Source organism: Prionailurus viverrinus, chromosome A1 (genome assembly GCF_022837055.1).
Source record: "Prionailurus viverrinus isolate Anna chromosome A1, UM_Priviv_1.0, whole genome shotgun sequence".
NCBI lineage: Eukaryota > Metazoa > Chordata > Mammalia > Carnivora > Felidae > Prionailurus > Prionailurus viverrinus.
The window spans coordinates 112,007,339-112,022,040 of NC_062561.1; the positions used below are offsets into that span (position 1 = coordinate 112,007,339).

At 38.0% G+C, this 14,702-nt stretch overlaps 1 protein-coding gene across 2 annotated transcripts in view; it reads left to right on the top strand.

Moving 5' to 3' along the window:
• The window catches only part of SEC24A (SEC24 homolog A, COPII coat complex component), a 73,826-nt gene that overhangs the window by 56,084 nt on the left and 3,040 nt on the right, over window positions 1–14,702 (top strand). For both annotated transcript variants that reach the window (XM_047846008.1, XM_047846085.1), the window contains exons 17-22: window positions 218–328; window positions 4,383–4,558; window positions 7,106–7,243; window positions 10,101–10,205; window positions 10,770–10,862; window positions 14,221–14,324. In XM_047846008.1, coding sequence (XP_047701964.1) covers window positions 218–328; window positions 4,383–4,558; window positions 7,106–7,243; window positions 10,101–10,205; window positions 10,770–10,862; window positions 14,221–14,324 — 727 coding nt within the window. The remainder of the gene's footprint in view (window positions 1–217; window positions 329–4,382; window positions 4,559–7,105; window positions 7,244–10,100; window positions 10,206–10,769; window positions 10,863–14,220; window positions 14,325–14,702) is intronic.

The following is a 14,702-nucleotide window of genomic DNA, read 5'->3' on the forward strand; positions in this document are numbered from 1 at the left end:
TTTTGAGTAATAACTTGAACAAAAAGAATTTTGTAGTCAAAAAATGAAAGAAATAAAAGTTAATGAGTTTTTACTCATTAAGGCTTTGAAACTATTTCTGCTTATTAAATAATCTTTTTGGTTCTAAATTGAAAAGAAGTGATTTTTCCAAGAGACTTGCATACAAGTTTTTAAATATAAGTTGTCCCTTACTGTCATTTATATGTTTTCCCCAAAGGTGAAAGAAGAATTCGTGTTCATACTTTGTGTTTGCCTGTAGTTTCAACTCTGAATGAAGTCTTTCTTGGAGCTGATGTTCAAGCAATTGCAGGGTTATTGGCCAATATGGGTAAGAATTTACCCTATTTACACCTATTGTAAATATTTCTTTTTTTTTTTTTAATTTTTTTTAATGTTTATTTATTTTTGAGACAGAGAGACACAGCATGAGCAGGGAAGGGGCAGAGAGAGAGGGAGACACAGAATGTGAAGCAGGCTCCAGGCTCTGAGCTGTTAGCACAGAGCCCGACGCGGGGCTTGAACCCACGAACTGTGAAATCATGACCTGAGCCGAAGTCGGATGCTTAACCGACTGAGCCACCCAGGCGCCCCTAACCTATTGTAAATATTTCACAAATAATAACATTAGAAAAATCTGGAAAGTTTTATTTTGCTTTAAATTTTTTTCTTAAATTTATGTTTAGAGAGAGTGAGCGTAAGTGGTGGAGAGTGACAGAGGGAGAGAGAGAGAATCCCAAGCAGGCCCCACACTCAGCAGGGAGCCCTGTGCAGCGCTCATCTTATGACCCTGGGGTCATGACTTGAGTCAAAATCAGCAGTCAGATGCTGAACCGACTAAGCCACCCAGGCACCCCTTATTTTTCTTGAAATAATTAGCTTTAGGGGCATCTGTGTGGCTCAGTCAGTTAAGTGTCCGACTTCGGCTCAGGTCATGACCTCCTGCCTAGTGACTTCAAGCCCTGCGTCAGGCTCTGTGCTGACAACTTAGAGTCTGGAGCCTGCTTGGGATTCTGTGCCTCCCTCTCTTTCTGCCCCTTCCCTGCTCATGCTCTTTGTCTCTCTCTTAAAAAAAAATAAACATTAAAAAAAAAAATACTTAACTTTAAAGGTTTCAGTGTCTTGGATTCTGTGTATGCCTCCTAAGTAACTACTTGAATGAAAGGAACTTTTTTTTTCCTTTATTTAAGCAGCTTTATTAAGATATAATTTATGTGCCATATCACTTAACCTATTTTAAGTCTGCAACTCTGTTATCTATGATATATTTACTGAATTGTATGGCCATCACCTCAATCTAATTTTAGAACATTTTTATCATCCCAAAAAGAACCTCATGCCTATCAGCAGTAATTGCCCACTTCCTCTTTTTATCCCTCACCAGCTTTAGGCAACTACTAAACTGCTTCCTGTTTTATAATCTGCCTGTGGTGAATTTAAATAACCATATTTTACTAAATGTTCAATACTAAAGGTTAATAGCTTTCTTGTGAGGTCTGTAACTTGGATTGCAAGAGACAGTGAAGTTATGTAAGTTATGAAGTCATGGAATTTGAGATTGAAAACCAGTTTACTTTTCACACATAAGTTTGCATTCTTGGCCAGATCACCTGAGCTAGAATTTATTTATTCATACCTTCAGTTCTTTACTTCTGTCTCAGACATAGTTTAGTTGCCTCCTTGATTTTTTGTTATTGTTTTTGCTTTTTTTCCTCCTTGAGGAAAGATGTCGTTCGGTCCATTTACTTCAAACTCAAATCTGCCTATGATAAGGGTGATTACTTTTTTTTTTTTTTTCCTATTGGTAAATTCTTTTTTTTTTTTTTTAAGTTTATTTTGAGAGAGAGAGAGTGAGCACGCATGAGCAAGGGAAGGGCAGAGAGAGAGGGAGAGAGAATCCCAAGCAGGCTCCGCACCATTATCAAGGAGCCCATCTTACGGCTCTGGCTCATGAACCGTGAGATCATGACCTGAGCCAAAATCAAGAATTGGATGCTTAAGTGATTGAGCCACCCAGGTGCCCCAGCAAATTTTTTCTTTAATGAAGCCTGATGAAGGCCAAACCCATTTTAGTTAGTCTCATATGCTGTTGAAAGTTAAAGATTGTGGGGGCGCCTGGGTGGCTCATTCGGTTGGGCGTCCGACTTCAGCTCAGGTCATGATCTCGCGGTCCATGAGTTCGAGCCCCGCGTCGGGTTCTGGGCTGATGGCACGGAGCCTGGAGCCTGCTTCCAATTCTGTGTCTCCCTCCCTCTCTGCCCCTCCCCCGTTCATGCTCTGTCTCTCTCTGTCTCAAAAATAAATAAACGTTAAAAAAAAAAAAATTTTAAAAAAAAGAAAGTTAAAGATTGTGACCTAAGAAATTTGAGGGTCATTGCCTTTATATTTTGTTCAACTAATACTTTTTAGTAACAGTATGATCAATGTTATCTTTATTATCATCAGCAAGAACTATATATTAGGTGGTATTTGTAGGTCTGAAAAAATCTGCCCAATGGTTTGCTTCACAAAAAGTATTGGTTTTGTTACTAAATTTGGTTGATAGCATTATGCACATTTTTTCACATTTTATAAATTTTTTTCACATTTGATAAAGATTTTATCAAAATCTTTAAAATCAGGATGTCTTCAATTGAAGTCTTAAGAGTTAACTGTTGATCAGGTGACAGTGGTCTTTATTCTTTCTTGGCTATATACAAATTTGGTTATAGCAGTTAATAACATCACTTTATTGATTGTATTTTTTTTAATGTTTATTTTTGAGAGAGAGGGAGAGAGGCCAGGAGTGGGGAGGGGCAGAGAGAGAGAGAGAGAGAGGTAGAGAAAGAATCCCAAGCAGGCTCTCTGCTGTCAGGGCAGAGCCTGATGTGGGGCTTGAACCCACGAACTGTGAGATCATGATCTGAGCCAAAGTTGGACGCTTAACCAATTGAGCCACCCAGACACCCCAGTATTGATTGTATTTTTGATATCACATGAATTGAGGTTTTTTTTTTTTTAAGCTTATTTATTTTGAGAGAGAGAGAGCTCAAGGAGTAGGGGCAGAGAGAGAGAGGGAAAGAGAGGATCCCAAGCAGGCTCCATGCCATCAGCACAGAGCCCCACGCAGGGCTCAATCTTAAGAACCGTGAGATCATGACATAAGCCGAAATCAAGAGTCAGATGCTTAACCGACTGATCCATCCAGGTGCCCCAACATAAATTTAGTTAGTTAGTTAATTAAAATTTTTATTATTTTTTAATGTTTATTTACTTAGTTTTGAGAGAGACAGAGTATAAGTAGGGGAAGGGCAGAGAAAAAGGGAAACAACAGAATCCAAAGCAGGCTCCAGGCCCCAAGCTAACAGCACAGAACCTCATGCAGGTTTCAGACACAGGGACCACAAGATCATGGCTTGAGCTGAAGTTGGACGCTTAACTGACTGAGCCACCCACATGCCCCTTAACTTTTTTTAATGTTTATTTTTGAGAGAGAGAGAGAGAGAGAGAGAGAGAGAGAGAGAGAGAGAGAGCCAGAACATGAGCAGGGGAGGGGCAGAGAGAGAGAGAGGGAGGCCCAGAATCTGAAGCATACTTCAAGTTGTCAGCACAGAGCCTGATGCAGGGCTTAAACTCACAGCCGTGAGATCGTGACCTGAGCCGAAGTCGGACATTTAACTGACTGAGCCACCCAGGAGCCCCATGAATTTAGTTTAGTTGTAGTTTAAGAACTCTCTAAAACAATTATGTGCTTTTAGTGTTTAAATTTTTCTTCAGGGGAAAAATTTTTTTTCCAATATGCTGAAATGCATGTAAACAGAGTGGCATGACAGGTGATGAGAAGCATCTAAGTAGCTAAGAGCTCTTGCAATAAATATAGGGTAAAATTCTCTGTGAAGAAAGCATGTGCTTTAGTTGCAGACTTTTTTCTTTTTCTGTAGTATGTAAATAAAATGGTGGATTACTACTAGTAACATCTTAGATTTGGGGTACCTGGGTGGCTCACTTGGTTGAGTTTGTAACCCTTGATCTCCAGGTTATGAGTTCAAGCCCCACATTGGGAGTAGAACTTATTTAGAAAGAATATTTCAAAATAACATCTTAGATTGAACAAAGAACAGTTTTCCCATTTTACAGGTAAGGAAACATACTCGTGAAGGTTAGATTCCTTGCCATATTGTCTTACAGTTAGGAAATAGAGAAGTATTTCAGCCAACTTTGATTTGACTCTTCAGACGATGTGCTTTGAGCTGCTATGCTTGTCTCCTTGTGTATGTGATACATTGGAGAGGGAATATGTATAATAAAAAAAAAAATACATCTCTTCTATCTGTAACAGTGGGATAGAAGTAGGATAGCTAAACTTCTATCTTCTCTCTTGTTTGTTCCTGCCTTCCATCTGTTAGCTGTTGACAGGTCTGTGACTGCCAGTCTGAGTGATGCTCGGGATGCCCTAGTGAATGCCGTCATAGACTCTCTTTCAGCTTATCGTTCTTCAGTCCTAAGTAACCAGCAGCCTGGACTCATGGTTCCTTTTTCTTTGCGGCTTTTCCCACTCTTTGTGTTGGCTCTCCTTAAACAGGTAAGAGAGTTAAACCCAGAAACTAACACAATAATGTCATTAGCCCAAGTTTTTATCCTGTGAACCACTAAACATTGTATGTATAATTTTAAGCCATTTAAGTTTTCTAAGCACAGGGATCCTGGCTTTTATTGGAACCTTGAAAAAATTTGTAACCCAAAAAAGTTTAAAAATACTGATTTAAAGCGTGTGCCTTATTTGTAAGAGATGTTCACAAGGTATTCACTTAAGTTATCAAAGATGTAAGTGATGTAAGTAATGATCAGTTTTCCAAAACAATCTTTTATTGTTAGAGCAAGAAGTCACACATGAAACTCTTCTTTTGGCTTTTTCCTGCTCCCTACAGTATCTCAGCCACATACTACTAAATCTTAGCTATGCCTTCTCATACCTGTGCCATGGGCTGCATTGCACTTTCCTCTTACTGTGTTTGAGCTCAAATGTTATCTCTCTAGCAGTTGCCTTTCCTTCTATGGTCCTGTAGAGTTTTTCATTTGATATTGTTATTTAATGATCTCCCCTACCTGCCCTTTACCCATACCACTGGCTCCCCCTGCCCCGCTCTCCAAAAAAGAAAGGAAACTCTGGGCTGGTGGAGGAGACTTATTTTTCCAGGGTACAAAATCCAATGTCCAAGCTTATGTACTTACTGTAACTTTCCCTTGTAAGTTTTATTAAAAAGCTCATGTTAATAAATCACTTAGGGTTACATCCTAGATTTCAAAACTGATCAAAACTACTCTGGATCTTGTCAATTTGTATACTTTTCTGAACTCCAGGATCTACCTGTCTGGTGTATGTCATCTCTTCTTAGGTGAGAAGGGTAACCCACTTAACCTAATAGGATGGCTTTTGGATCAGCTTCTAGTTTCTTTAACTCAAATTATGCATTTCTACTTCTGAATATAATCTAAATACATAGAAATTACATAAATACTTAAATTTTAACATTTAAAAATCTGAGCTTTTCCCTCTTCAGGTCTTTCCTTAATGCTGTCCTTTCACTGAGGCCTGCCTTCCCTTACCTCCCCATTTAGTGTGCAACACTCAGTTACCATTCTAACCTACATTCTTTATCTGTCTTCCCTCCCTTATTTTTCCTCTAAAGCATTTAACACTGACATATCAGTATTTTGCTTATTTATTATTTACTTTTCTCTTACTGGGATTTTTTAGTTATAAGGACAGGGATTTTTATCTTTTTTGAAAAGTTTACCACTTTGTTTCAGCACTTAGAACAACAGTTCTTAGTACATAACAGGCTCTCAGTAGTTATTGAATCAATAAATGAAATTTCCTTCTTCCATTTCCCATAATATTCTTTTTTCTTTCTTAGTGACTATCAACATACTAATTTAAAAAATCTTGAGGCGCCTGGCTGGCTTAGTTGGCGGAGTATGCAACTCTTGGTCTCATGGATTTGAGCCCCACAGTGGGCACAGAGCTTACTTTAAAAAATCTTAAGAGCCTTGGAGTGCCTAGGCTGGCTCGATCAGTAGAGCATGTGACTCTTGATCTTGGGGTTGTGAGTTGAAGACACACTTTGGGTGTAGAGATTACTTCAACAACAACAACAACAAAAAGCCTTAAGAGCCTTTCTGATCTTCAGCTTCCTTTGTTTATAGTTAGTACACTTGTTTTATGGCATAATCTCATTGCTCCTAGCTCTCTGCCTCTTTCTACTACTTTCCATCAATAGGAATGCTTAAAACCTTTTTTTTTTTTAAACATTTTATTTTTTTAAGTAATGGCTACACCCAATTTGGGGCTTGAAATTAGAATCCTGAGATCAAGAGTTGCATGCTCCTACTGACTGAGTCAGCCAGGTACCCCAGGAATGCTTAAAACTTTACCTCGAAACTTTTAGTATTCTCTATGAAGCTAATAGATCAGTTACAATTCACTACAATAAGAACCAGTTACAACTCAGCAGTTCTTCCTGCCCATGGATCATGTCCCTGTGCTTTAATAAAATCACCTGTGGGAAAAAACAAAAACAAAAAAAGTTAAAACTCATTACTTATTAACTTTATTTTGCTAAGTAACTGTCCTCATTTGCATTATTGTATTATTATTTTTCCTAATTGATTTGTAAGCTTTATTGTGTTGTTTATATAACTGAGGAGAAACAAGGATAGTTAACCACCATTAGTCATCACCCAGCATTTATAAAACACAGGTCTTTGGTCCTTCATTTGTGTTTTCATTTTTTCATCTGCAATATAACCTTACCCTTCTCATGGTATTATTTAGATTTTTATGTCACCATCATTCTATGGTAGAGTGTTTAGATCCATTTCACTGATTAGGAAACAGAGAGATCCAGTGACTTTGCCATGGTCAGGTAATTAATTTCTTCTAGGTGGGGCTATAACCACAATTTAATAGATTTGTGTGACTTCTTAAAAGATACTTTTAAAAGAATAATTAACAGTAAATTTGCTAATTCTGTCTGAAGATACTCTTTTAACATCTGAGTTGGAAAGCTTCGTTTATATTTGTTATTAAATACCCATTTTTTGGATGGGGGGTGGTTTTTTGTTATAGAAATCGTTTCAGACTGGGACAAACGCACGTCTAGATGAACGCATTTTTGCCATGTGTCAAGTGAAAAATCAGCCATTGGTCTACCTTATGCTCACAACTCATCCCAGTTTGTATAGAGTTGACAATCTTTCAGATGAGGTAAGATCGATTACTTTTTTAGTGGCTTTTTCTTGGAGGTTTATAAGCCTAATTATATTGAGTCCATTGTAGAAATGAGGAAAGTTTTTATTCCTTCGCTAAGTCTTTGTAAGGAAATTTTGGTTTGGGGAAGCTCATGAGATAGTATCTCTTTTCTTACTAAATTATTATTTAAGATATTGAAGTAATAAATTTCCTTAAGTTTGTTTAAGACAAATCTGTAAAGGGGCATCAGGGTGGCTCAAGTCGGTTAAGTGTCAGACTTCAGCTCAGGTCAGGATCTTGCAGTTCCTTACTTCGAGTCCCATGTCGGGCTCTGTGCTGACAGTTTGAAGCCTGGAGCGTGCTTCAGATTCTGTGTCTGTGTCTCCCTCTCTCTCTATTCGCTGTCTCCCCCTCCCCCCTCTCCAACCTCCCGCTCTATCTCTCAAAAATAAATAAACATTAAAAATTAAAAAAAAAAAAAGACAAATCTCTAAAGCGAATCTCCTAAATGTAGGGCCTATCTGATTTACTTATTTAAATTTTTTTTTCAACGTTTATTTATTTTTGGGACAGAGAGAGACAGAGCATGAACGGGAGAGGGGCAGAGAGAGAGGGAGACACAGAATCGGAAACAGGCTCCAGGCTCTGAGCCATCAGCCCAGAGCCTGACGCGGGGCTCGAACTCACGGACCGCGAGATCATGATCTGGCTGAAGTCGGCCGCTCAACCGACTGCGCCACCCAGGCGCCCCTCTGATTTACTTATTTAAACAAATTGATCTGAAGGGAGTGTCCTGAGGGCGAAATTATATCCGAAAACCCCAGGTCAGTGTTTAGTGCAGCAATATTATTGATTTAAAAAATATTTAAGTTGTAACATTATTTGTCCTTTTTTTTCCCCTTTCTTTCTTTTGAAGTTCCCACTGAGATTATTGTTTACCTGAGTTAAAGTCAGATGCATGAAAATATCAAATCATAATCTTTCTTTCTAAAATTGTGATCAAGTTAGGATATATATATGTATACACACACGTATATGTGTATATATGTATATATATATGTATATATATGTGTGTGTCGGTGTGTGTATAGGAAGCAATATTTTGGTTAAAAACCTTTCAAAGCTTAAAGAATTTATGATCTTGCATATATAAAGGACAAATTGCATATGAAATTTGAGGAGTCTTTGCATTGCCTCATTCTTTCATATGGGCCTTTACTTAGAAGACTAGAAAACAGAGCCACTGATAGCTTCTTTTCTTTCCCAACAGAAAAAAGTCAAGATTATTTTTTTCTTTCGTATTTGAAAACCTCTAGAAATTTCTAAATAGCTATATTGAGGCAGTGCATGGTCTTTCTCCTGCTTTTCACATGCCCTAAGGCAAGAAGTCTTAAGGTAATATGGTTAATAGTCCCTGTTAGAATTAAAGCCTCATGGCTAGAGGGGAAATACCTCTTGGTAGGTCAGTATTTTATTTACTTCCTGCTTCTAAGGTTTAATCAAGTACCTAGATTAAATGGTTAAAAATTTTTGGGTCAAAAATTAAGTTATGAATATTTAAAGGTGTGTTTGTGTTTTCAGATAACAGTATGTCTTTTAGAAATGAGAAACTTCCATTTCTGGCCTTAATAAATAAAAGATATGTCAAACTGAAAAGAACTATTAAGATATCATTTGCATTGGGCTTTTAATCCTCCCTCATTATGTACACATGACTTAAGCCACACAATCAGCCATTATTATTAACTAATTATACATAGATATTAGTTGCATTTATTGTATTTTATAATAGTTAAAATCAGAAGTTAATTTGGTTTTATTGGAATTCACAATGGGGTTTTTTTAGATAAGTGATAAATATTTCTTCATCTTCTTTATATTTAAATACGAATAACTGATTTACCTAAGTAAGTTTCAAAGTCTTGGAATTAACATTGGAATTAAAATTTTAATTGTGACTCCATATTACCATGTCAACAAAAATTCTTGGAATTCAAAGGTTTGGTCAGAGGCCAAGGAAAGCTTTAGTGTTAAACACTTTACAAACCAGGAGATGCAGCCTTCCAAACAGAAGTACACTCTGAAGGAGAAAGGATTTCAGCTCGGGGTTACATAGGCAGAAACTGCAAGTTCTGGGTTCTTATTAGGAGTTGGTCAGACTGAGGTCCCAAACTGCGACTTCAGGAGCAGGTTGACAAGCAGGATACAATTTAGTGTTTCTGGTAGCAGCTTCAGGATATGGCAGCTGCTGGAGGGTGTGATAAGATTTGTGGCAGGGTCAGCAAATTTTCCTGAATTTTATGTGGGCTTGCCAACTCAGGCTGTGTTGACTGGTTTTGTTCCTCAATGATCATTTGGCCTGATAAAAATTTTTAGCTTTTCTGGGATGCTTGGGTGGCTCATTCGGTTAAGTGTCTGATTCTTGGTTTTGTGTGCTCTCTCTCCCTCAAAATAAATAAACTTTAATAAAACAAAATAAAATTTTATCTATTCTCCTTTGACATGAAGGAACCCATCTTGTCTGTTAGCCGTTGTCTAATTATTGGGGTATTTTGTTCTCAATTATTATCTAGTAAAAGCTTTAACTTTTGGGGGCACCTGGGGTGCTTATTTGGTTAAGCATCCGACTTCGGCTCAGGTCATGATCTCATGGCTCTAGAGTTCAAGCCCCGTATGGGGCTCTGTGCTGCCAGCTCAGAGCCTGGAGCCTGCTTGGGATTCTGTGTCTCTTTCTCTGCCCCTCTTCTGCTCGTTCTCTCTCTCTCTCTCTCTCTCTCTCTCTCTCTCTCTTTCAAAAATAAATAAATGTTAAAAAAATAGTCTTTTAAATAATAAAAAATAAAAGCTTTAACTTCTCTGTCTAATTTCTCAGGGAGCACTCAACATCAATGATCGCACCATACCTCAGCCGCCTATTCTTCAGCTTTCCGTGGAGAAGCTCAGCAGGGATGGAGCTTTCCTCATGGATGCAGGCTCTGTGAGTTAGTCTGACTGATCTGGATCATTCCCTCCATGTACTAGTACACATTCATTCCCTATAATATCTTCTTTTTTGGGGCAGATTATATGCTATTTAATCTCTATTTTTGTGTGAGCCACATTCTCCCTTCATAGCCTCTTTTCATGCCAAGCATAAAATGTCTCATCATGCTTAAAACTGATTATTATTAGTTCATTTGAAGTCAGTACAATTTCACTAAACATATTTATTATTTTGATCTTTTAAATCATACTCAGTGCTAGGAGTGCCTGGGTGGCTCAGTCGGTTGAGCCTCCAACGCTTGGTTTTAGCTCAGGTCATGATCTCACAGTTCCCTGAGTTCCAGCCCCACATCTGGCTCTGTGCTGACTACCGAGTCTGCTTAGGATTCTCTGTCTCCCTCTCTCTCTGTCCCTCCCCTGCTCATGCTCTCTTGCTCTCAAAATATATAAATAAACTTAAAAAAAAAAAACAACACACAAAAATATACTCAGTGGTAAAGGTGAGTCAGCAGCAGACTGTTAAATGCACATCTCAAAATAATTTTCTTCCTGTCCCCAGGTATTGATGCTTTGGGTTGGAAAAAATTGTGGACAAAATTTTCTCAGCCGAGTTCTAGGAGTTCAAAACTATGCATTAATTCCACAAACTATGGTAAGAATTTATTAGAGTGATTATAGTAGACTTAAAGGGCATTTCAAATGTGGCAAAATTATGAACATCCCATTTTAAATCAAAGTTTTTCCAGAAAATAAAATGCTGCCACAGATTATGTTTCCCTTCTAATTGGGAACATAAAATAGTCATTTTATGTTTTAAAGGCATTCTTTGGGTTATTTTGCATCAATGACTTAGTTGTTCTTATGTGTCTATGACAATAGACTATTTTAGGAAGAAAGTAATGAATTTAGTTAATGCCCCCCCCCCCCAAAAAAAAAGAAATAGTTTTCTAGAATTAGTGTTAATGTTGTAGTTTTTGTGTTTTTGGCAAGTGATTTCATTGATGACAAGGTCCTTTTAACTGCTGCTTTGGAGTAAGAACTGATCTAATTGCCACACAAGCAAATAACTTGTGATCAGTGTCAGTTGGATTAATATTTACTATTGAAGAAAATAACAATAAACTCTGTCAATAGCTCTGTCACCTTGGCAAGTCACTAACAGCCTTATCCATAAAGTAAGAATATTGTTGCCTATGGAGGAGTAACTGAAATGATCCATGAGAAAGCATTTGTTAAGCTATAAAGCATTTGGATAAGTTTCAGTTTTAAAGTTAGAATTAATTATAACATGGTATTATTTAGTGTCATATTTTTCAGACCCTACTATCTGTTTGTCCCAACTTTGGAATATGTATTTTATGTCAGTACTTTTTCATATTTATGGGTTTAACTCCATTCACAGAAGTCATCGGGAGATTCATGTATTTAAAAGACCTATCTGGGGCGCCTAGGTGGCTCAGTCAGTTAAGTGTCTGACGTCGGCTCAGGTCATGATCTTGAGATTTGAGAATTTGAGTGCCACATTGGGTTCTGTGCTGATAGCACGGAGCCTGCTTCAAATCCTCTGCCCCCCTTTCTCTCTGCCCCTCCCCTGTTGCGCTCTCTCTCAAAAATAAATAAACATTAAAAAAAACAAAAGATAATATCTCTCAGAATTAATGCTGGGATAAGCTCTAGCTTTCAGGCTTTAAAATTACTGCTCTGGTTGACTAGGCATTTTAGGTAATGAGATAAGAAATTGGGGCACCTGGGTGGCACAATTAAAAAAAAAAAAAGAAAAAACATTGACAAAAAAAATTTTCATATTTGTAATAACTCCTGAATGAATCAATTAATTCTAGATGCCATAATAAAATGAAGAGAGGAGGTAGGATGTTCTTCTGGATCAGGACTCAATAAAGTGTGCCGAAGAGGGCCTGCCACCTGTTTTTGTTTTACTGGAACATAGCTATGTCCATTCACTTATGTATGGTGTGTGGCTACTTAGTGGAACATTGGTAGGGTTGTGTATTGCAAAAGAGACCAAATGACCTGCAAGCCAAAAGTATTTATTGTCTGACCCTTTAAGAAGTTTGTGTACCCCTAGGGGAGCCTGGGTGCTCAGTCAGTTAAGCATCCAATTCAGCTCAGGACATGATCTCACGGTTTGTGAGTTAAAGCCCCACATCAGACTCTGTGCTGACAGCTCAAAACCTGGAGCCTGCTTCGGATTCTGTGTGTACCTCTCTCTCTGCCCCTCCCCAGTTTAGACTCTGTCTCTCTCTCTCAAAAAATAAACAAACATTAAAAAAAGTTTGTGGAACCAGAAAAGACCCCAAATAGCGAAAACAATCTTTGAAAAGAAAACCAAAGCAGGAAGCATCACAATCCTGGACTTCAAGCTGTATTAGAAAGCTGTAATCATCAAGACAGTATGGTACTGGCACAAAAACAGACCCTCAGATCAATGGAACAGAATAGAGAACCCAGAAATGGACCCACAAACGTATGGCTCATCTTTGACAAAGCAGGAAAGAATATCCAGTGGAATAAAGACATTCTCTTCAGCAAATGGTGCTGGGAAAACTGGACAGTGACATGCAGAAAAATGAACCTGGACCACTTTCTTACACCATACACGAAAATAAACTCAAAATGGATGAAAGACCTAAATGTAAGGCAGGAAGCCATCAAAATCCTCGAGGAGAAAGCAGGCAAAAACCTCTTTGACCTCAGCCTCAGCAACTTCTTACTCAACACATCTCTGGAGGCAAGGGACACAAAAGCAAACATGAACTATTGGGACCTCATCAAAATAAAAAGCTCCTACACCACAAAGGAAACAATCAGCAAGACGAAAAGGCAACCGACGGAATGGGAAAAGATACTTGCAAACAACATTATTAGATAAAGGGTTAGTATCCAAAATCCGTAAAGAACTTCTCAAACTCAACACCCAAAAAACAAATAATCGAGTGAAGAAATGGGCAAAAGACATGAATAGACACTTCTCCAAAGAAGACATCCAGATGGCCAACCGACACGTGAAAAAATGCTCAACATCACTCATCATTAGGGAAATACAAATCAAAACCACAATGAGATACCACCTCACACCTGTCAGAATGGCTAACATCAACAACTCAGGCAACAACAGATGTTGGCGAGGATGAGGAGAAAGAGGATCTCTTTGCATTGTTGGTGGCAATGCAAGCTGATGCAGCCACTCTGGAAAACAGTATGGAGTTTCCTCAAAAAATTAAAATTAGAACTACCCTACAACCTAGCAATTGCACTACTAGGTATGTATCCAAGAGATACAGGTGTGCTGTTTCGAAGGGGCACATGCACCCCAATGTTTATAGCAGCACTATTGACAATAGCCAAAGTATGGAAAGAGCCCAAATGTCCATGGATGGATGAATGGATAAAGAAGATGTGGTATATCTATACAATGGAGTATTACTCGGCAACCAAAAAGAATGACATCTTGCCATTTGCAACTACGTGGATGGAACTAGAGGGTATTATGCTAAGCGAAATTAGCCATTTGGAGAAAGACAGCTATCATATGACTTCACTCATATGAGGACTTTTAAGAGACACAACAGATGAACATAAGGGAAGGGAAGCAAAAATAATATAAAAACAGGGAGGGGGACAAAACATAAAAGATTCTTAAATATGGAGAACAAACAGAGGGCTACTGGAGGTGTTGTAGGAGGGGGGATGGGCTAAATGGATAAGGGCCATTAAGGAATCTACTCCTGAAATCATTGTTGCACTATATGCTAACTCACTTGGATGTAAATTAAAAAAAAAATAAATGAAAATACAAAAAAGAAAAAAAAAAGAAGTTTGCCTAGCTCCTACTAGAAAATTGTGGTATACACACTCCCAGACCCCTTCCCTGAGACTTCCTAAATCAATATGTGCAGTTCAGCACAGGTGATTCATATACATGATAAACTTTGAGATGCATTAGATATATGACTCAGGTAAACTGTATATTGCTGATTTTTGTTTAATAGACAGACCTTCCGGAGCTTGATACACCAGAATCTGCCAGAATAATAGCATTCATCTCTTGGCTTAGAGAGCAGAGACCATTTTTCCCCATACTTTATGTGATAAGGTAAGTTGAATTTTTCATTTACTAATAGTGAAACAATGTGTTTAGCTTTGCAAGGACCTGTCTTGAATCATAGTTAAATGTGACCTATTGCTTACACAAACCCTTTAGAAAAGAAAAAGGATTTTCAATAAATATTACTAAATTATACTTTATATCCAGTTACTAGTAAAAAGTATGTTAAGAGGCACCTGGGTGTTTCAGTTGGTTAAGTTGGTTAAGTCTCTGACTTCAGCTCAGGTCACGATCTCAGGACCTGAATCCTGAGCTCAGGCTCGTGAGTTCGAGCCCCACATTGGGCTCTCTGCCCCTCCCCCACTCGTGCTCTCACTCTTTAAAATAAATATATTTTTTAAAAAAGTGTGTTAAAAGCCTCACGAC